Consider the following 24,849-nt stretch of genomic DNA (forward strand, 5'->3'; position numbering starts at 1 on the left):
GCTGCTGGTGGTTTGCATCACCTATGGGTGGATAGACAGGCATATATTCAGAAACATTCCCTGACCTATGAGTGGGTTAGACAAGCAGCTGGGATGAAAGCAGCTGGGAAGGAAGGATTAAAGGAATCGCCAGAGAAGGGTGGAACAGAGAGCATGGAAGGAAATGGGAGAGGAGGGAAAGAGAAAGAGGTCAAAGGAGGGACGGCAATGGTGAGAAGGAAGGTGAATGGAGGGGTCAAGATTTGGAGAACATGCAGCTAAGTGGTGTCTTCTGTTTTTTAGTCTTAAAATTCGAGTGTATCCCTTTAAAAACTGGACCAGAAAAATGCCAGGTTTAATTATAAATCTTGAATAAATCTTGAATTTTTTTTAAAAAAATAAAGAAAACCCACAATTTTTTTGAGATTTGTGAAAAAAATTCAAATAGTAAATAGGTCCCTATGTGTTAGTTGTGTAAAAAGAGCTGTTTATTATAATAATTACCATATCCATTACAAAAATGTATAAAGAATTTAGAACTAATCTTGACACATTATCAACTATAAAAAGAGAACACTTGCAATTAAACATGAATTCATAGGTCATGACAGCAGTGACTTACAGACCTAACCTAATAGGCTTCAGCTTGTATATGGGGGGATGTTCAATAATCAAATATACAGTACATTTACTGAACTTTGAATATGCAATAATATGCAGACAGTACTGAATTATTTCATGTAATCTGCCCCCACCCCAGTTGTTCAGTCCCTTTGTCAGGTTTGATTCCTGTTGATAACGTCTGTGTCACATTCTTGATTAGCTCAAAATATTGTTATGTGAAATACAGATGTATTCAAAATTACTTTATGAATAATTGTTTCAATCTGTTTTGCATTTCAAATATGCATTTTTTTGAAATACAGTCCTGCATAAACAGCAGGTATGTGATATCTTTTAATTGATCTGTTCCTACTTCCACTGTGTTCACCTCCAGTACTCTTACTGTTTTTTCCAAAGCAACAAAATGAAATATAGGTTGTTACACAGAATGCAATGTTATGAGATACCCTTCAGCTAAACTTTTGTAACATATCAAGCTATTGGTGAACTAATAAATCTTTGGCAGATAATTTGTCAAACTCTGCTGGGTTCCTGGGAGGCTTGCTAATCATCTTATGGTGGCATAACTGTGTGCTGTATATTAAGAAAGGTTTGTATTATGTAAGAAGATGTAGGACTGTAGCTGTGTTTAAGTATTTGCTTCAGTTTGAGTTTTGCCAAAATATGAATTGAACCCTTTAAAACTGTTGTGTGGAGAGCCTATGTATTTTATTTATTTTCTTGAAAACAGCATTACAATGTTTAAGTAAAAACCTGTGATTCCCTGCATCTAATTATCAAGCAAAATTATTGCAGGACTTTGAGTTGTATTCTTTGGTTGCCAGGCTATTCAACAAACCAACTCACTCTCTGTATTACATAGCTAAGGGCAGATTTATCTAAGTATGTTCTGTTCATTCATGTGGGATTTTTAGAAGTAGTTATTAGTGGGTGAAAGACAGTTTCACTGTGAAACCCAAGCCTGCCAATAGCTGCACTTTAGAAAAATTGAATTGCACTTGACAAAGGGCTATTTTATTGTCATGTTGCATTTCAATCTGCTGTGCACTCCTTTGCTTGTATTGTGCTTTTAAAAGGAGCTGTGAAATATCTACAGTTCATCTTATTTTAGCTGAGCAAAATGTAAATTTGATTTTCACACTCAAATAACCAATTTAATCAGATTCCCTTTAAACAAGGTTGGTAACCATAAAGTAACACAACCCTGTACAGACTGAAGCATAAAATTATTGTGACATAAACTGATGGGTAATTGCCAAACAGCATCAATTCACTTTATGCAAGATGAAAGGCTTTCATAATCCATGTCAATGAAGACGAGAACTGAGTGGAGTATTTTATTTTAGTAAGCTTCTCATTTGTACAGATTTTTGTGGTTTGCTACTGGCAAAGTTTTTAAACTTACCTTTGTTTTTTTATAAGTGTTTTGGTTGTTCTTACAGTATCTGAAAAAGAACAAGGTGGTGGTCATACTGTATGTCATAGATTTTAATAAACTCTTAAGCCATTTGCTATGTTTTGAAATCAAAACAGGTTCAATTCGCTCCCATCCCTAGTGGTAAATATGAAGTATATCCTGGGAAATAATTTGGGAAACCATCTGCTTAATATCATTCAGTATCAAGTACCAGTTCCTGTCAAGTTTTTTATCTCGAATGCTAGCTTAAGAAAAAATGTAAGTTTTTTTTATTGTTAAATAAAGTCGCACACCAGCGATAATCACATTGTTCTATTCATTTTCAATGAAGCTTAAAAACTCTAGAAACCCCAGGCTAGAGGGTTGTGGTTGCAAAGTTAACATTTAGGGGCAGATTTGGTAAATTTGAATTTTCTAATATTTTTTTGATCAAAACTCAAAAATTCTAATTTAAAACCACCAACTCAAATTTGAATTTGAATGTGAGATCTATCACACCTGGAATGACTATTCTCCACCTAAAACCAGCTGAATTTGTGTAGGAGTCAATGGCAGAGGTCCCTTGAACTATTTAAAAATGTTAATAGTAGTGATGAGACAAATTTTTCCAAGTTTCAGTTAGAAAATGATGCTCCACAGACTCCAATGGTAGAAAAAAATTTGCGTGTCAAAAAAATATTTGACACGTCAAAAAAATTTGATTTGAGTTTTCAGGTCAGGACTATTTGATCAGGAAGCAGAGGTATTTGAAGGAAGAAACCACTCGTGGTTTTAGTTGTAGTTTAAATTTTCACCAGAGTACAAATTTTCATGAATGTTGGCATTCATTTTGTTTTGCTGGGAAAAAAATGAATTTATGCACACAAAAAATATTGCACAGCAGTGTTATTAGAATTTCTTCATGCACCTTGTTTGGCAGGGAAAAAAACAGATGTCTTCCTATTGACTCCAATGCATTTGGTGAAATTTTGGCATTTTACAAATTATCAGAATATTTTTTAGTGAAGCAAAACAGTCCATTAGTCATTGCTTATTATGGAGAAAATGCATTATATTGGGTAAAAAACATGTCCAAATTACACTTTGCACAGAGCCCTTGTGCAAGTAAGTGAGACTTATGCAATTTTGTAGACATAGATAAGATTAAAATACATGTTTTAAATAGAAAGGGTAGTATGAAATAGATTTGATATATCATTAATAACTTGCTTTTTAAACCTAGGAGTTAATGCCTATGACACTGAATGTCAGATTTGTAGCTCTTCGTGATCCTTTTTAAAATTCTGTTAAAATATCTATGGATTGCTTTATGTCATGATATTCAGTGTTTCTCTATTTGACCTTGTGTGCAATGTTTTGTGCATATGATACCTAGCAATGTTTATTACAATATACAGCCTTGCTTTATAAATTCTTTTCAAGGGTCTTCAACTTACTTCTATTTGCATTCCTTTTTTCCTCTTGTATTTTTATGATCACTTTGATTCCCCAACCAAATGTCACTAGGCCAGTGGTGAAATAATTGTATTTGTTTTAGTTTCTTGCTATTAAAAATCAGTTTTTTTTTACCATATGTTAAATTGGAAATGCACATATGCTTGTTAAAAAATCGCTTACGGATAATTAAAAGAAGACACTAGTGTTGCAAATACAGAATGTGATAAAGAAAATGATTGCTCTGGCAGAAACCACCTCTAGGAAACCTGACCTGGCAATTAGTATTTCAAGTGATTTTCAAATAAGCAAAATAATTACCAAAGCACTTAAAGCTGAAAAGCATTGCTAAAAACAGGAAAGGATAAAAATTAAAAGTCAGAATATTCTGAATACAAGGAAATATTTTATTGAATCAGAACTATTGTAGCTAAAGCCAGATATTCATAAATAATTAACTAAACTTAAGTAGAGAGAGAGAGAGAGAGAGAGAGAGAGATTACTTTCCAGGGCTGCATCAACTACAAGTTTTTTCCTAAAAATCAATCGCATTTTAAGGCAAGTGGCAGAAATGATGCAATTCCCACTTTGAAAATTTTGAGCACAGTTGCGTCCATTTCTTAAATACTGATAAAGTACAGTGTATGGTGAAATCCTTGCATTATGGGTAAACACATGGAGAATGGTGTCCGAAATAACGCACTGAAATTGCATTTGTCCAAAAGTCTTTTAACTTTTTTTAACTGTCGCCATTAACTTGTAAGCTCCAGTTCCTTCATGTGCTACCCACGCCTGCTGCACAATGCATACTCTGTTTACTCCTCGGGGGTTATTTATTAAAGTCCGAATGCCAAAAACTCAAAAAAATCTAGTTTTTTTTACTTTAAAACCACATTTTTAGTGGGGGGAAAAAACAAATTTTTTTTCGAGATTTATTATATTTATTTATATTATATAAGGATGGGAAAAGTCTGAAATATTCCATCCCCAAATTGTCGGGGTCCTGTAGAAGTCATGGCAAAGGTCCCAGTTCAAATTTGAAGATATTATGATCTGCACTGAGTTTCGGCCAAAAATAAGAAAAATTGGGGAGTTTTAAGCGATTTTTCAAAAATGTGAGGTTTTTTTTTCGAACCGATTTTATCAAGTTTTTTCAATGATAAATAAGGTCAAATTGTGGATTCTAGTATGGTCTGACTTTTGATAAATAACCCCCCTTGTGTCAGCGATTGGGGGGAGCACTGGTGCCTGCAGTTCCTGTTGGCAGGAGTGGGCCTGGGGCCAAAGGGGCCCACATAGGCCAGGGACCTTCCAGGGCCTTCCCAGTGTCCCTCCAGTCGAGTCCAATCCTGGGTACTGAAATTATTCTAGTGTTTGTGTATCCTAGCAAGAAATCAGTGATGCCATGTACTTTACATCATGTTAAAACAGCTGTAAATTGTGTATAACTGGAATACATATTACAAATATTAGAGTTCACTAGCCAATGCAGAAATAAATGTAAAGCACAACACTTCCATTAAAAGAGTCCATTAAAATAATTTTCACAAAAATATTATTGTTTATACATGAACTACATTTGTGCCATGAGCCAAAATGCAAGTTGCAACCATATCCAAGGATTAAAGTACAGATTGCATAGTACAGGTTGCATGTATGCACTGGATCACATTGGTGAATTGGGAAATAACTGCATTGTGTGTAAAAAGCATGTCATTGTCCATCCATTTTTGCATTTTGCACAAGGCATGTGTTGGTAAATGAGCCCTATAGAAATAATCAAGTATGAGTAAATGTAGTGACAATGAATCTTGAGACAATTATCAAGGTAATTCAGCTTATGTATAACTGTTTATTCCTGGTCATCTGTCTTTCATAAATGCTTTTTAAATATGTTTTTTTTAAATATAATATAATTCATATTGCAACAAAGATTATTTTTATTCTTAATGGGGTGAAATACATGTCTGATTGGTTTGTGGTCCCTGTTCTCCTCTATATCCACTTAGGCCTGTAGGGAAGTTGCTAGCAATGTAGAGCCAGGAAAATATCTGATTACTGGACAATGATCAGAAGGCTGCTCAGATAAGTAATATAACTTAGCAACCCAACTGAAGTAAATTTCTTATTAAGTTTGGAGAGAGAGTGTTTCTTATGAGGCACTTGTAGGCTCAGTGTTAAGCATGTATGCCTATTTTTGCTTATGCTATGTCCAATTAGACTGAATAAAGCATGGGTTAAATTAGACCCTCTTGTCTATCTAAGCCTTTACATTGCCAAAATGAATAAGAATAGAATAAAGGACACCTCCTGGGTTCTTTCAAAGCAATTAATAACAGTGTTATTCAATTAAAAGCACCACATGGTTGAATACTCATCAACACTTGAGGATAGCTGTTAACAGATGTTAAGAGACACAGCAGTTGTGGCACCACTGTAGGAATAGCTTGGGCAGCTGAAAGGATGACCTTCTAGGTTTTCAATGCCTCATGTGGTCTGGAACCCCTACAGTAGACATGGATCAGGCAAGAGAACTATGCCTGAATCACACATCAATATTGTGGTTCCTTCACTTAGTTTAGAGGAGAGCTACTTCCTATTATCCTCCCATTTTGACCATAGGATGCTCTTACTAGCTAATCCTAACTATCTCACTCTCCTGGAGAGTACTATAAACCTCAGTCATGGGAACCCTGCTCCCCGACTTCACTAAAAGTAGGGTCCTTCTAGGGCAGAACCTTTGATGGCCTCAATGGAACATCCACTTGGTTCAAAGATGTAGGCCAAAGAGACCAAACAGCAGGACCACCCCTTACCTTGATTCATACATCTATTGGCACAATTCACATTCTTAGAGGCAATATGGGCCCCTCAGCCGGGGTCCACACTTTCTTGTACTAAAAGAGACACATTTTTGGTTTAAACCCCCTGAACATTGGCGCTTAAAGTTACCAGGATCGGCTGCTGCCCCTTGTAACTTTTAGGGAAATGCCACATGAGGCAAGGTTCTCACGTAACTTTATGGCTGGTGCACCCGTGAATATCCTTGAAGTGTGTGTGTGAAGAAAATCTCTGGTTTGCTATGAGCTAGTACAGACAACTTAAAGTGGATACTTGGACCTTACTCTTAAACTTTTACAGTGTCTATGCATGCATTTGGAATACAAATAAGTGTTCACAAAGTGAACATGACAGTAGGATTTTATAGTTTGTGATAGTGTGCAGTGTATGTAATAAAACTTCTTAATGAAAAAGTTGTTATGTTTGTCCCAAAAGTTTACGCTACCTTCAAGCATGTCTTAAAGGTTCACAATGCTCAATTAAGATTTACAATGCATTATTTGTGCTCAAATTTGTTCTCTTTGCAAATTTTATTATATTTCTCCCTAACTGCTTTTAGAAAACAATTAAAAAAAAATACATCGATTTTTAAGCAAGCTCTGAGCGCACATTTTTGACATCTATTGAAACTACTTTAAAAGTTTACATTTTTTCCTTCCTTTCTCTACCCCAGTTTTCCACTCTATCTCATCATAATAAAAGTTACTATAAATCTGAAAAAAGATGGACTACGTTCAACTATTTTTCTTCTGTTCCCAACAAACACTGCATAAAAATAAATTTAGTATAACTCAATGATTGAAAAGTAAAATCTCTTGCATAACACTCATCTGTCAGGTAGAAGATTGTAATTAATTAAATATTATTCAAAAATTTACAATAACCTTCTTTTTTTATGGAATTATCCCTTCAGGATTTTGGAGATGATGGATCTTTATACATTACTAAGGCTACCACAACCCACATGGGAAATTACAGCTGCCATGCTGATGGCTATGATAAGCTTTATCAGATTCATATTCTCCAAGTGAATGGTAGGTATTCTAATCACAATGTATCAAAAAATTAAATCTTTTTATACTTAGCTTCTCTTTTGGTGTAGTATGTATTTTAATCAAAAAGGCACAATGTGAAAGAAAAAAGATTTCCTTATTCTTGTTATGAGTTACATTTAAGTTGTCTCCTACAAAATTGTGATTTCTTGAACAGTGTCAGGGCAATCCTTACCTTGATTGGAAAGATGCCTGCAACTCCTTCCTCTTCATATCTTCACCTTTTAATTACAAATATGTTAATAACAAAACCAAGTCTCACTCAACCACTTTAGCAGCTTTTAAGGAATGTAAATGAAAGCAAGATGAGCTGAAGCAGTAGTAGTGGACGTATAAGAATGTCCATATAAGCTCATATAAGAAAGTTATTTCCTGGGAAGTCATATGATACAGCATACAAAAATGTAATGTAGCTCCTGTTTTAAAATGGAACTCCAAGGTGACTAATTAGAAGTCACCCATAACCTTAATTTCCATGACCCCTTTTCCTTACATTTTACAACAGACAGTATATTATTCCCTGAATATTAAAGTGATAAATTATTAAAGGCCATAAAAATTATATGATACTTATGCTTCATGCCTGCAGGCATGCTGCCTGAGATGGACACATCAGAAGATATCTGACATTGTAGAACCTTTTTTTCAACATTGTACTGAAATACCAATATTTTCATGGAATCATTCTCCTGCCCTTTGCTGGTCAAAGCACAAGTCATGTCCTTCAACATGCCCAATATGTACTCACACTAGAACACAGCACGCTGAATATTTATGTATAGTTTCACCAGTAATTATTATCAAAGGCTGAATGATATTTGAAAGTGTTGGTACTACAGGCCTTGACCATGTTTTTTTTCTTTGTTTCTATAGGCCAAGGGACATTTTCAGTTTATCAGTTTATTGACTTAATAGTAAATGCTTAGCAAGTCAGTAGGGGCAGATTTATTAAGGGTTAAATTAAAAATTTGAATTCAAATTTGACTAGGGAGTTATCCAAACTCAATTCGAGGTTTTTAAAAAAATTTAATTTGAATTTCAAAATTTATCATACTCTAGCCCTTTAAGAATTCTAACTTGACTATTTCCCACCTAAAACCTGACGAATTGCTGTTTAAGTCAATGGGAAAGGTTCAGGAATCAATTTGGAGATGATTGCAGCCTTCCTGACATTCAAGTTTTTTTTTTGGGAGAAAAAACTCAAATCGAGTTTGATCGAATTTGAATTCAATTTGATTAAAATTCGGGTCGTTTAAATTAGTAGTATAAAAAATTTAATTTTATTAATAAATTTAGACTAGTCAAGTTTCGAATTTATGGGAGTTTAAAAAAACTTGATAAACGTGCCTAAATAAGTTTGGAGGCATAATGGCAATATATGCTGAATGGTCACCCATTCCCCATAATAACATACAATTTCATTATGTGTAGCAGTATGTCTAATACAGCAATCATTATAAAATACATTTTAAATTCTGTATGCTCGGTACCTATGTGTCTTCCTCTAATTAGTTAAATGTAGATTTTGATAAGCACTTTAAAACTGGGTACAGGTATAGATTTTGCTATTCTTTCTCTCTGGACAGATTTATTATGTGGTGTAAAAAACGGCAGTATCATTTGCCACACATAGCAAGGCATCACCATGTAAAAAACAGCATAAAAATGGCGTAATTCTTTTTTACAAGCTTTTTCTTTGAGCAACTTCTGCTGGGAACTTACTTACAAAGGTCTGAAGCAGTGTAAAATAATGGCGTAAAATCTGGCATTTATATGGTGTAAAATAAAACACACCTTGATACCTTTGCCTTTTATTTTACACAGCTTTTTACACCATTTGTTGGCAAATTTAGTTTTACACAGCATAATAAATAATGTAACCCCATGTGTTAGCATAGTACTGAATTTGGTGGTGAAATAGGAGCAGAGGCACATGTACAGAGCTGCCAACCCCCCTATTTATTTGGGAGTTACCTGATTTTGGCCCTCTTCCCGCCCTACTGCATTCTCCCTGTTTTTTAAAGGTTCTTTTTAAATTTCAGGTGCACATTCGCTATAATATTTGCATCATAAAGAGCATGTGTATGAGTATGGAATAAAGTAGGGCAAACAGCTTAGTCAAAAATAAAATAGCAGTGCTATTGCTTTATAAAAAAAATATTTTCTTATATATATGAGGTGGCACGGCACCACAAGAAATAACTTCCACCAGTATCAATTGTACAAATACACTGTCAAGCATTTTATAGATATTGTTATGGTATTTTGCTATGGTTAATGGGTATTAGCATAATTAGCATGATGTCAAAATTAATTATTTCTTTTCTGTTTTTTAGTGCCACCTGTTATTCGAGTCTATCCAGAAAGTCAAGCCAGAGAACCAGGGGTGACTGCCAGCCTTAGATGCCACGCGGATGGAATACCCAAACCACAGCTCAGTTGGCTAAAAAATGGAATTGACATAACTCCAAAATTATCCAAACAGCTAACATTACAAGGTACGTTAATGACCTGTCAGTAAAGTTGGTTTCCAAGAAGAACAGAATAGCTTAAGCGAATTTCATGCAGTTTCTTTTGTTTTGTTTCTTTTTAAGCTCTCTGTAAGACTTTTAACTCAGACACAGGTCTGATATGATCTATTTATGAAAGTAATAATAGCTAATATTATGTAAGCACATTTGTTTGGCCTTTAGCTAAGTGTCTGCTTCTACCTGACTCATACTGCTTTTCCATTATATTCTGTTCTTTTGCTGTGAATGGATATTGTATAAACATATCTTGAGTATTGCATACAATATTCTTAGAAATGTGTTTCTTATATGGTTTTCTTGAAGCTAGCTATTATATAATTAAAGAGGAAGTATCAAACTATATCCACCTTTTCTCAACACGAATCAACACACAATATATTGGCTTGGGGTGAAATTGCTTTTACCTAATGTGTAAAATATTTACTAATTACAAAGCATTTATTGAACTCTCTCTCCTGAGCTGTAACCTTTGTTTTACTTCCTACAGTATTCCTCTACAAACAGTGGCAATAAACCAGGAAGCTGAAATTTGTTTTATTTTCATGTTTATTGCAAGAAACAATATAAAACATTATGAGGGTTATTTATTAAAGTCTGATCTTTTTCTGGTCGGAGTTTTAAAGGGGAAAACTTAATTTTTTTGTGATTTATTAAACACCGAGGCTGATAAAATTCTGAATAAAAAAAATACTCCATCTCAAACCTGCCGAGGCCATGTAGAAGTCAATTTCAGTTGTCAAATGGAAGATATGATCTGCGCAGGGTTTCCGAAATAATATGAAGAATTCACGGTAAAATCATAAAAAAAATCACACAATTTGGACGTTTTTTCACGATTTCATCGAGTATTTTCCTGCACTAGATTTTTTCAAGTTAAATTATTGATAAATAAGGTATATGTGGCTTTACTAAATGAGCAAAAATATCATTCTGGAGAACCGCATCAATCAGCAAATCCTTTTATTATAAAATGCACAACAAGTTTCCGCTGAATGATCCTGTCTATGGCAGGGCATTTTGTAGCCCTGACAAGTAGCTGCTACTAGTAGCTCTGCGTGTCTTCACCCTAACTTTGTACGAGGAACCCATTTACAGGAAAGATTGGAGGAGATCATCACCTGCACCCTGCAGATATCTTTGAAACATGTGGCTTCAACCCACTTAAAATGGGAATGAATGTTTAAATTCAAGTCACATCCTTATTATAGTGTAAGGCACAGATGTCAAGATTATTGTCACGTTTTATATTGTAATTTTCTACTGTCACCATAAATCTACCAGCTGCTTTGCATAAATCAGTGGCACCAGAAACAGAGAAATCTCATGCAGAATGCTTGCAGGAAAATAAAGCAATTTAAGAGCAGTCTGCTCAGACTGGTGACACTAAAGAGATGTTCAGGAATATAAAAATACTGACTTCTATAAAATTCAGAATATTGTACAGGTACGGAATCTGTTATCTAGAAACCCATTATCCCGAAAGCTCTGAATTACTGAAAGGCTGTCTCCCATAGACTCCATTATAATCAAATAATCCAGATTTTAAAGAATGATTTCCTTTTTCTATGTAGTAATAAAACTATATATAATTATTCCATATTAGAATCAAAACCAGCCTATTGGGTTTATTTCATGTTTATATGATTTTCTAGTACACTTAGGGGCAGATTTATCAAGGGTTGAATTTCGAAGTTAAAAATACTTCTAAATTCGACCATCGAATTAAAATACTTTGACTTCGAATATCGAAGTCGAAGGATTTCGATATTCGGCCATCGAACGATCGAATGATTTTACCGTACGATCGAACGATTTTACTTCGATGTGTAAAGACTTAGAAAAATGCATTAGAAGGTCCCCATAGGCTAACATAGCACTTCGGCAGATTTAATTTGGCGAACTATTGAAGTCGAAGTTTTTGTAAAGAGACAGTACTTCGATTATAGAATATTCGAACTATTTTACTTCGAATTGAAATCGAAGTAAATTCGAAGTCGTAGTATCCTATTCGATGGTTGAAGTATCCAAAAAATTTAATTTTTTTACTTCGAAAATTCCCTTGAATTCACTTCGACCCTTGATAAATCTGCCCCTTAAGGTATGAAGATCCAAATTACAGAAAGATCTGTTATCCTGAAAAACCGCAGGTCCCAGCATTCTGGATAACAGGTTCCATAACTGTACATGTTAATAAATGTGTATTTCTATGAATGCTTTCACAAATTCTGTACAATATTTATAGGACTCAAATGTATGGGGCACTAAAATAATGCTAAATTTAATGTGTCATTTGTCCATATCTGTATCAAAACAAGTATTAAAATCCCTTACCTGCCCTTGATATATGTATGCACATAGACAAACACATGAGAATTATCACCTTTCCATTATTGATCGTGGTTAATAGGGATGAGTGTAATTTTTTGGAATGTATAAATTTGTGGTGATATTCTGCATTCTCTCAGTGTCATAATTAGTCTTATAATGAGTTTTCTTTCTACCCAAAAATGTGAGCAATGAGATGCTGCAAACAGGGGTGATTCAGGGCCCGATGCCGTCCCACCTCTCCCGCTCCATGCTTAAAAATTAGCTTCAGAGAGGGTCAGGGCATCACTAGTGCAATGAGCGCAATAGCACACTCTGCACTAGCTGAGTCGAAATTTCTTTTGCCGCCCCTTGTAATTGGCTGCTCAGGAGCGACCCTGGCTGCAAAGTACCAATCTTGTATCAGTTCTGTGGAACCATAAATGTACCCAAGACTTTCAGTTTAGCATTTTGTGTACTAAAACATATTCTGTTATGCATTACTCAACTAGTGTAATTTCTGAAAATGCATGGTTTTGCAGACTTAACTTTTTTAGGCATCCATATGACACTTATCACAGTGGGGATCACCTATCAATACTGGGAAAATGTTCTCTTATGGTGTAATCCATGGCAACCATTTTTTTTGGTTCATTGTTCTACTTGCATGGTTGCTATGTGTGAGTTGTGTTTGCAAGAGCCATGCGAGGCATGAATATATATATATATACACACACACACACACAATATAAACTGCTTTTATTTTAGGGTCTTTATGTGCCACATAATTGCATACTTCTATGCATATTAGGTATCAATATTATGTTCCCCTTTGTGGATTCTGAAATTATCATTCCAACACAAAATCTGAAGAATAGCATGTGCCACAACTTGCATGGGATTTACCAAAACATACAGTGCAACCCTTATTGGCACAGTGCGTGCAAATTGCTGTATTGTATGTAAAAAAAAACATGTCAATGTGCTTCCTAAATAGGAACACCAGACTAGGGTAGGGAAGACAGGGCTAGGAAAAGAATGGGAAGTGAAGTAGTAGCGGGGGGAGGAAGGATAACGGAAGAAACGGGTGCAGAAAAAGGAGCCCAGCCTTAATTTATTTCAGCAGGAGGATAGATTGCAGGTATGCCTTCCAGGTGATATGGATCATGTAGGTATCATAATAGACAGGGAATCAGCTTAGAGGAATTCCCTGGAGATGATCCAGGTCCACTAGTGGGAGTCACCGAGGTGAAGTTGAAGTTGGATTATGCCAAATCTGTCCTCAGAGAGGAGTGTCATTGTGTGATATGCTCTGTAATTGTATATTGCTGTGACATCTTTAACTAAACTCAATCATTTGCACTACGTCGTGAGTACTTTAAATAAATGTTTGTTATTATTTCAAGAAAACTTGTCAAAAACACCTGTTTGTTCAGCTAAGAGGTACAGTTCTCCCTTCCTCCACACATGTATATGAGGGCCCATCTTAGACTGGGGGTCTAAAGTAACCTAAATGCTCTACATCAGTGAGGTGGGAGCTAGTCGTGGGTAAAAAAACAAGGGTTACAGGCACATTAAAATATACACTTCTTTACATTATGATATGTCTAATTTGTAACATGCAATTACTATATGGGATGACTCTTATGAAAAGAAATACAGAAGGACATTAAGAGAGCAGAGACAGAGGAGAAAGGAAAATAAGTATTGAAAATTCAAGATAATGCTCTGCAACACAGCACGGTCTCGACTAGTTTGTTATTGTGGCATTATGAAAGTAATCCATTGAAAGTACTAAAGTCCCTGTTTCATCTTTATTAAAAAATGCCTCAATGGTTGCTTCCATCCTCCAGGAGTAATCTGATATGACATCTTTCATTTGTCCAGTGGATAATTCTTCTTGCAAGTCTACTAACCCCACAGCAATCATTATCAAATAGCATTCAGTGTGTTTCCAGTCTTCTCTACCTGAGGGGGAATAGGACTTTTCTGTCTCTTTCACTTACTTGAAGATGCTGACTAAACCTTTATGGAGTTTAACCTGCAACATCCCTCTGTTTCTTTAGTCCTGTAACACTAATGGAAGTTCATGTTCTTTCCCATCCTGAGTAGAGTGGCAATATTTTAACTTGATTATCTGTCACATTACTCTCTTTTTACAATCTATTAAATGTACAGCAGCAAAAATAATTTCCTCTGCGTATCGACTTTGCTGTTTTACTTCAATCCTCTTAGCTGGCATCAAACCAAAGAAATATTATACCTGCTTATTATGTTTGGTTTAATATCATTCCCTTCGTCTCTTATAGGGGAAGATCAAATGATCAAAAATAAGGCCCTAGTGGATGTTACCTCTCTGTCTGTCAAAAACATTGATAATCCTGTTAAATAAGTACCAGAGGCAAACTGAAATGTAATATCAAATGACAATATATAGTACAGTTAGCACTTTTGCCTGCTGGTATTTATAATACAGCTATGCAATATGATCACTCTCCACCTATGTGCCAATAAATATGTACAATATGTTCCTTAGCAGTTATTCTACACGGCAAAGCTTGCCAGATACCTTAAAATCTATAGAATGGTTTTTTTTTTAATTTCTGACATATATAAAGGGCAATAAGAAATGATTTTGCAGAGATCTCCACATCAGCATCCTGTCATTTACACAGGTATGAGACCCATTATCCAGAATGCTTGGGACCTGGGGTTTTCTGGATAAGGGATCTTACCGTAATTTGGATCTCCATACATTAAGGGGGTTATTTATCAAAGTCCGAATTTATCTCAATATTTTCTGCTACAAACTCTGATAAAATCTGCTAGGGTTTTTTATACTTATTTATTATTGCATTTTTCCGAAAATTTGCTGTGCGGAAAAAAAATCTGATTTTCACTTTTTTTATGCTTATTTATTATTGCATTTTTCCGAAAATTTGCTGTGCGGAAAAAAAATTAAGTTACTCACGGTTTTTTTGGATTTCTTCTGTGCGGAAAAAAAAATCAGATTTTTGTGATTTTCAATATTTTTGGGGATTTTTTCATGCAATTTTCACGACTTTTTCAAAATTTTCATCCAAAAACTCCAAAAACTTTGGGGTATTGCACGAAATCCTGCGAACATCAAAAAATCCTTGGGACTTCCCCTGTTGATTTATGTGCAACCTCCACAGGTCTGAGATGCCGGATTTTCAGATTCAAACTTTCATCAAGGTTTAATAAATTCTGAAAAATGTGTGATTTTTTAAAAGTCTGATTTTATTTAAAAAAATCACAGGTTTTTTGTAATTTTTGCATTCAGAGTTTAGTAAATAACCCCCAAAAACACAATTTCTTCATAGAAAAGAACTAGAATTTTTGGTGATTTATTAAATTTAAAGATATAAGAAACAGACCAGGAACAGGCAGTACTTTAGTCTGCAAACACCCTTTATTGGTGTATTTTCACTCATCGCATGATGGATGGTGTGTGTTGAAACAGCAGGTCTACACGTATCTGATTTGGTTCGCTCACCTTGTTCTGAATATTGTATCAGTGATTTATTAAACCCTGACGGTGTTAAAAGTCTGAATAAAAAAGTACTACAACTCAGACCTGCCGAGTTCATGCAGAAGTTAATGGCAGATGTCCCATTTATGTATATCCTGATCTGCTCTGGGTTTCCTTCAATAATCTGAATATTTTTTGGTTCTGAAAAAATTATTGATAAATGGGGGGGGGAGTCTGATTTCGTTAGATTTTGATAAATAACCCCCTAAGTCTACTAAAAAAATATTTAAACCCAATAGGATTGTTTTGTCTCCAAGAAGGATTAATTATATTTTAGTTTGGATCATTTACAAGGTATTATTTTATTATTACAGAGAAAAGGGAAATGTATTTGAAAAAATGTTAATTATCTGATTAAAATGGAGTATATGGGAGGGAGCTGGATAACAGGTTTCAGTATAACAGATCCTATACAGGTATGGGACCTATTATCCAGAATGCTTGGGACCTGGGGTTTTCCGGATAATGGGGCCTGGGTTTTCCCGTAATTTGAATCTGTATCCTTTAAATCTTCTAGAAAATCATGTAAACATTAAATAAACCCAATAGGTTGGTTTTACATCCAATAAGGATTCATTATATCTTAGTTTGGATCAAGTACAATGTACTGTTTTTTTTATTATAGAAATAAAGGATATCATTTTTCAAAATTTTTATTATTTGGATAAAATTGAGTCTATGGCCATTTCGTAATTTGGAGTTTGCTGGATACTGAGTTTCTGGAAAACAAATGCCATACCTGTACCTGAATCTATTTTAGGAAAGACTCTGTGTGTTGTCACCCCATGGACTGCAGTTTGTTATAGTTTTTGCAGTTAAATGAACATGACATCTAGTCAGTAGTATTATATAATATTAGCAGGGACATTATGTGATAAAGAATAAGAATAAAAAGGAATTTGGGAAATTAAAATGACAATAAAGCACTGTTAGGGTTCATATTACAAATTCTAACCCAGACTTTACATTTTTACTGTATTAAGCAAATCACTTTTTCACCTGATAGAAATATCATTCATATCATTTAAGTAGTGATGGGCGAATTTGCGCCGTTTAGTGAATTTTGCGCGAAATTTGCAAAACGGCGAAAAATCCGCGAAACGGCGACGGCGTCTCGTTTTTGACGCCGGCGCCCGTTTTTGACGCCGGCGCCCGTTTTTTCCAACGCCAGCGCCCGTTTTTGACGCCGGCGTCTGTTTTTTCGGAAAGCATTTTTTTGACGCCGGCGAATTTTTGCCGCAAATTTTCGCGGGCGTTTCGAATTCGAATTTATTCGCTGGCAGCGAATTGCGCAAATTCGCCGCGAATTCGCACCTGGCAAATAAATGCGCCCATCACTACATTTAAGGGCTCGCTTACAAACACAACTGCAGTTGTGGTCTCTAAAAATAGACGCAGTCATTTGTTGAAAAGATGCCAGTTATGAAAGGTAATTGTTTCAAAACATGCTCCCTTTCTGTAAAAAAAACAACTCTACCCCGTTCTCTGCCTTTCTCTGTTCGCCAATCCCTATAATAGTTTTCTTATCCACGGTTTGCATAATATTTTGTTAATCTCCCCTTTCTCCCACTCTGCATATTGTGGCTTCCTTCTATGTATCAATTTCAACAACCGCACACACCAGTTTTCTGCAGCGGGGAAACCCCCTTTCTTTTATTTTTATTCACCACCAATATCAATAACCAGCACCACTAGAGCAGTGAAAGTGAGTAAATTTCCGGGTGTGCGGTGTAACCATTTTAATACTATTGACTTCCTTCTTTGTATAACACCATTTCCCAGGCATAATGTTCCAAATTTTTTCCAACTGCTCTGTTATTTATAGCTGTTGACAGATGTAATAAAAAACATGTTTAACATGAGCATATGTAATTAGCGTTGAAATTACCCTTTAATTTAGCTACTCTGCTGCTTTACTGAACACCTTGAAATAATTCAAATGAGCTTTGGCCTCTGCTTAATGAAAACAATTATTACACATAATTTTCCATCTTTTTTTGTGCTCAAATCAAAGTTAACTGAAATAATGGCTCCTTTTTTTTTTAGATGGACAGATATAAATGTTGTTTATAAAATACCATTCCAAGTATTAAGAAGTTTTTGCAGCATCTTATTTTTTCCTATCATTCGTACTTCTAATTAAATTGATGCTAATTGTTAGGTAATTACTAGACTGTGAAAGCCAATGCTAGTTGCATCCAGTTACTGTCTTTTTCTGACTATCTTTCTGCCTGTACACTGTACATCATTTTGTTCCTTAACATGACAGAAAGGCAGGGCACTGCAGAAAAACACAACAGAACAAGAATATATTATAACAGTAGCTTCCCAAACATTCATCGGAGAGAGTTAGATTTAAATAACACAAGGGAACTAACAAGTATTATTCTGAACGGCTCTTTAGATAAATATTGCATATTATGCAATTTTGCTCAAATAACTCACTTGCATATTCCACAAGCAGGCAGGTGATAAAATAAAACTGCAGTCTACTTTTACCTAAAAAGAGAGGAATGGGAGTCTCTCAGGAATCTATTTTGCGCTCTGAATGAGCCTTAAAATAGTTCTTTTGATGCAGGAAGCATGTCAGAAAAACTTCAATATATGCAAAATGTATTTTTATGGCTTTATACATTTATTGCTCCATTTTAAAGATTTTAATACTGCAGTCCTTGAAATAAATCTGAACAGTTCCCTATGAAAATATGTATTACAAAATGCTTTTATTATGATAGGAAAGTATTTTTTTAAAGTAATAATCTTAAGCTTGGGGATGGCAGTGACCCATGGTTGACCATGCACATTCTAGAAATGCTTTATATAGCATGAAGCAAACACAGAGCCATGCATGACTACAAGACTGTAGACTTGGGCACCTGTGCACCAAACTGTGTCAATCCAATCAATTCCTACTGCTTCTGCCAGATTCATCTTCATCAATGAATGATTTAAGTTTATATTGGAGTTGCTACCACCGTTTTATATTCACGTACGTCAATTATATTCAAAATATGAAAGATTGCTTTCTAAAAAAAAACACTCTCCATCTCAATCAACCAGTATTTTTCAATAATTGTCTGCATGTCTACATGAGAGAATTTTATTACAATGTTCCATTGATTATATGCAAAAAATTCATTTGTTTAGCCAAGAGCAAACTGAAATATAGAGTGAAAAAGTATAATAGGTATTCAATGAATTTTAAGTTTAAAGAAGGGAAAGTTGTGAATGTCTTTTTCGGGGGGCTGCATTATGGCTCACTTGGGTGCAGCACATTCTTTCAGTGCTTTAAAAGGGCATGCCAATATTATTTTGATTTGAACCTTACTCTATCTATATGGAGGTGTAGATAATCTTTCAGGGTATGCCAACAGAGAGAAATTTATTGGGAAAGAACTGTGGAACAAAATGTAAAAGGATTTGTTGGAAGGTGCTGAAAGAATGATATCATACTCATATGCAATCTGAAAGTAGACATATATCTTTATTTTGCAAAATAATGTCAAAACTTCAGGGCAGAAAATAATAAACATCTTGATAGAATTTAGAGATGTAAATCACCAGTTCAGGTAAAAATTACTGCCGGCACATTATGTTAGAAGTACTTCAATAAAATATTCCTGATCTCTGCCATTGGCTGCCTCCTGAATAAAACATTACTCCAGAGGTCTTAAACAGAGTTCCGTGCTAAAATGAATTGCAACTCACATAATAGTGCAGTAACATTCAAACAAATATATCATGCACAAAATAGGGTACTTTTTGATCTCTAATGCAGTGTGCAAAGTGCAAAAAAAGGGGGGGCAAATTATTTGGGTGCAATCAGCACTTTATAAGAGGGCTGATTGCATCCAAATAAGTATTGCTTATTGCAATAAGCCCAATGATAAAAAAAGGTGTGAAATGCATTCAACAGAGCTGTATTTAAGAAGGACAGTGGCAGGCACAGTACTAAGGACAGGACAGGCCTGTGAGCTCTGATGCTGCAGTTTGCAACATGTGCTGAAGTTTTTTTATCCAGTGCAAGGTACAGACTGTAGCCAGACAAGAGGAAGAATAAGCAGTAAGGGGCACACTCTTGCACCTTTTCCCCCAATCTTCAGCAAATGACTCCTCGTGTGTATAGGAACACTACAGACATGGGACTAGTTATACAAAATGCTTGGCACCTGGGATATTCTGGATAAGGGATCTCTCTGTAGTTTGGATCTCCATACCTTAAGCCTACTAAAAAACAATTTAAACATTAAGAAAAACCAAAGAAGAAAAGTGCAAGGTACTGTTTTATTATTACAGAGAAAAAGAAAATTATTTTTAAAAATGTTAATTATTTGTTTAATATTAAGTCTATGGGGGACAGCCTTCCCATAATTCACAACTTTCTAGATAACGGATTTCTGGATAACCAATACCATACCTATATAATCATGCTAAAGGCTATCATGTTTCTCATGAAAAAAACGAATAAGAAATGGCAACCTGTACAGCTGGGTGCTCTGTTTTTCATCTTAACTGTAAATAGGGATACATCAACACCACTTTTTTTAGATGTGGTTCAACACTGAAGATTTGTAACTAGTATGCATAGGCCATATGGCATCCAGGGGAAAAAATGAAGTGCTTAAAAAAATTGTCCCATTACAACTTTCCATTGTCACATGGTCTGAAAAAAAAGTGATTTTAAGGGTTAAAATTCAGTTGAGCCAGCTTTGACTAATTCTGGCCCTGCCAAAAACAAATAGATTAAGATGAATAACTAGTGATGGGCGAATTTGCGCCGTTTCGCTTCGCCGAAAAATTAGCGAAACCGCGCCGGGGTATGCCTACAATGCTGCAGCCTTCATCTGGTTGAGCTCCCGTGCACTAAATTGTGTCCATCCAATCAATCCACACTGCTTCTGCCAGATTCATCTTCATCAATGAAAGATGTCACTTTCATTGAGGTGTTTTGAAATACTCCTTAAAAATGTAATACAGGTATAGGATCCCTTATCTGGAAGCCCGATATCCAGAAAGCTTTGAATTATGGAATGGCTGTCTCCCATAGACTCCATTTTATCCAAATAATCCAAATTTTTAAAAATGATTTACTTTTTCTCTGTAATAATAAAACAGTAGCTTGTACTTGATCCCAACTAAGATATAATTAATCCTAATTGGAAACAAAACCAGCCTATTGGGTTTATTAATGTTTAAATTAATTTTCTAGTAGACTTAAGGCATGAAGACCCAAATTACGGAAAGATCCATTATCCAGAAAACCCCTGGATAACAGGTCCCATACCTGTACCAATATCATGGGGCCGATTCATCAAGCTCGAGTGAAGGATTCGAAGTAAAAAAACTTCGAATTTCGAAGTGTTTTTTGGGCTACTTCGACCATCGAATGGGCTACTTCGACCTTCGACTACGAATCGAAGGATTCGAACTAAAAATCGTTCGACTATTCGACCATTCGATAGTCGAAGTACTGCCACTTTAAAAAAAACTTCGACCCCCTACTTCGGCAGCTAAAAGCTACCGAAGTCAATGTTAGCCTATGGGGAAGGTCCCCATAGGCTTGCCTAAGTTTTTTTGATCGAAGGATATTCCTTCGATCGTTCGATCGCAGCATTTGCGCTAAATCCTTCGACTTCGATATTCGAAGTCGAAGGATTTTAGTTCCTAGTCGAATATCGAGGGTTAATTAACCCTCGATATTCGACCCTTGATGAATCGGCCCCCTAGTGTCACATAAAAAATCCAAAAAGGATAAATCTGGTCACTACGTCTGGGTGTTACATTTTATATCATCTATTTTGTAAACTACAGTACCTTTCTGTTACACCAGAAGGCAGCACATGTGTTGAAAGAGAAAGTTATATCTTCTCTTTACTCTCACTCTCTGCCCCTGGCGCTGAAGAATTCTCCTTTTCTTTTCTAAACTTGACTATTTCAGAAATTATGCAGAACATTTAATTGATTGTATTTAGAAAGTATCAGTGACCTGGATACATTAACTACCAAAGGATTTGTTTACATTTACGTGTGCCATGTACCTATATGAAAACCTAACAATAGAATATTTATACCCTTTCCAGAGAATCTCTAATTGAAAATTCTTCTTAAGGCTACAGCCTTGCTTAATATAGTAGATATAATCTTTTTGATTTATTCAGTATGCATATCTATAGTTTAACATTTCCATTATGTAGTGTAATACACAGACCTGTAAAATGCACTAATATTTTATTCGTTTATATTTTACATCATGATATAAACCAATTCTAAGAGTCAGTCTGTTCTTTTCTATTATTTTTTCCTTTACAGCAAATGGCAGCGAAGTTCACATAAGTAATGTGCGCTATGAAGACACTGGTGCCTACACATGCATTGCAAAGAATGAAGCTGGTGTGGATGAAGATATTTCTTCTCTGTTTGTGGAGGACTCTGCTAGAAAGACACGTATGTAAACACTGGTACATAGAAAAAAATGCACTTGAATTATACTTTAGCTACCAAGAGAATCTAGCCAATGAAACAGCAGCCTAAATCCTATTTAATACTTCAAAGATGAACTGATTGATCAATAGAAAGCTTTTAGACATTTTATAAAATGAATCCAACAATAACATAACAATTTGAAAAAATATAAAATCAGTTAGATGGTATAAAAAGAAACAGACAAACTGAATTATTTACAAGCTCTCCAAAAGTGAATGCTCCTTCTGTTAGAAATGCTTTATGATTCAGAGCCATTTTTGAACACGTTTCTGTACGGTGATGGGCTAAAAGCTCTTTTTGAATATCATAGTTTAAAAAAATATTGTTGAATATTCACTCACTAATCAACTCTTTTGATAAATAAGTACCTTCTAATAAGTCTTTGTATTGTAGTTGTTGAGCATGTGGAAGGATCTATAGACATGGTAAAAGGGACTAGTCAATAATATAAAGAAAGATTACTGGAAAAAAATATGTTATAGGTACATTTGTGGAGAATGTGTTACAAATAAAAAAAATAATGATTTTCGCAAGGTAATTGCATCATTTAGTTACATATATCATTTTTTGTAGGACCCACTTGACTGTAGCTTGAATTTAGTTGCAAAATAAAGAAGTTTTCCATTAAAAACGTTACCCTGCACACTGATGCAAACAGCAGAAAAACAGATAAATCTAAAAACACCTTTGTTAATTAATAGAAGTTTAAAAAATGAAAACTGTAATTTATTTCCATTACATACATTGTTTTCTCATCAATAATGGTTACTTATCGAGGTTGTGCTCCTTTGCTTTAATGTTTAGTATGATGTAGAAAGTAATATTCTAAGACAATTCACAATTGGCTTCCTTTTTTATTTATTTTGGTTTTTAGCTTTTATTCAGCAGCTCTACAGTTTGCAATTTCAGCAATCTGGTTGCTAAGGTCCAAATTACAATGAAAAAAAGGCACTGATTTGAATAAGAGATTGGAATATGAATAGGAGAGGCCTATTTGTTTTAAAATCCTCTGAAAACATGATACATTTGAGAGAGAAAAAATCCAAAATTATCGTAGGGTGTGGAAAACTTAATGTAAATTAATGATATGAAAAAAACCAAGATTTTTTTTCATGACAAACTATACGGGGGTAATTCACTAACCAGGGAAAATTCACCAGCGCTGGTTTGGCGCACAACTTCATCAGGTGTAAATTTGCCTGGACAACGCTAATTCACAAAGATCCGAAGTTGCGCACAGGGTACCAAACGCTAGTGAAGTTGAACTAGCAACAATATGCTGAGCAGTTAGGGGCACATTTACTTAGTTTGAGTGAAGGAATAGAAGAAAAAAAACAAATGTTTTTTTTGTCTACTCGACCATCGAATTGGCTACTTGGACCTTCGACTTCGTCTTCGAATCGAATGATTCGAACTAAAAATCGTTCGACTATTCAACCATTCGATAGTCCAAGTACTGTCTCTTTAAAGAAAACTTCGACCACCCTACTTCGCCATCTAAAACCTACCAAACCTCAATGTTAGCCTATGGGGAAGGTCCCCATAGGCTTTGTAAGCTTTTTTTGGTCGAAGAAATATCGTTCGATCGATGGATTAAAATCCTTCTAATCCAACGATTCGAAGGATTTAATCGTTCGATCAAACAATTTTTGCAATAAATCCTTCGACTTCAATATTCGAAGTTGAAGGATTTAACTTCGGCAGTCGAATATCGAGGATTAATTAAGCGCACATCGGTTTTTTTAGACAAAATATTTAACAATACTCCAGAGCAGGTGTTAACACTAACCTTTGCTTAACAATAATGAGTGATGTAATATTTGCCAGCGAATGCTGTTACATTGCAAGCAGTGCTAAACATTTGCAAAAAGACCATTTTATAGAACGCTTGCAATTTTTAATTACATTCCCCCCTATATATTATGAATGCAAATTACCCTTTAAATTTAAAAAGGTGATGGTATCCATAAAGCTTGGTATGTCGTTTTTTTTCCAGTTTGTTATTTTTTAATTACAAGTGGCATGTACTTGATTTTAAGAGGAAATGTTCTCTGAAACCTTGTGGTACTTAGCTTGTCACTATTATTGTGGGATATAAATCAAACAGCCAGATAATGATCAAGAGTCTCTAGAATAATTTACCTGCTGATAACTGAAAGGGCACCTTTCTCTATACATTGAATACACTATGGAAGAAGGTTATGATCTCCTTCTGAAGACATTCATCAATACTGCATGAGTTACAGTTTTTAAATATCCCTGCAAAATTATAAACATCATAGCCTCTGTACTGTATATATTGCTTGAAGACCTGTACAAAATGCTGCTCAATAGAAAAAGAATGAAACACACGATTCCCCCAGGCAATATATTTAAAAAAATAGCTTGGCCAAAATCTGATATATATTTTACAGAATCCTTCACAGTCAGCACATTATCCTGGTAAACAATTCAAAACACATAAATATAACATAAGTACAATGATTTGTTAAGGATAGGTACATTGGTATTTCTCTACCGCTGGTAGTCTGCACAAACTACTGTAAGTTTCACTGGTATTAAGCTGATTTAAGCACTATAAAGTATTTTAACCCAGAGACACCTGCAATTTTAAGCAAACCATTCTAATTT

The 24,849-nt window shown here is 35.0% G+C and overlaps 1 protein-coding gene across 2 annotated transcripts in view; it reads left to right on the top strand.

Moving 5' to 3' along the window:
- Positions 1–24,849, top strand: part of fstl5.S (follistatin like 5 S homeolog) — a 251,175-nt gene that overhangs the window by 191,542 nt on the left and 34,784 nt on the right. For both annotated transcript variants that reach the window (XM_041579533.1, XM_041579534.1), the window contains exons 8-10: positions 7,209–7,329; positions 9,684–9,845; positions 22,045–22,179. In XM_041579533.1, the coding sequence (XP_041435467.1) occupies positions 7,209–7,329; positions 9,684–9,845; positions 22,045–22,179 (418 nt within the window). The remainder of the gene's footprint in view (positions 1–7,208; positions 7,330–9,683; positions 9,846–22,044; positions 22,180–24,849) is intronic.

This window comes from Xenopus laevis, chromosome 1S (assembly GCF_017654675.1).
Source record: "Xenopus laevis strain J_2021 chromosome 1S, Xenopus_laevis_v10.1, whole genome shotgun sequence".
Lineage (NCBI taxonomy): Eukaryota > Metazoa > Chordata > Amphibia > Anura > Pipidae > Xenopus > Xenopus laevis.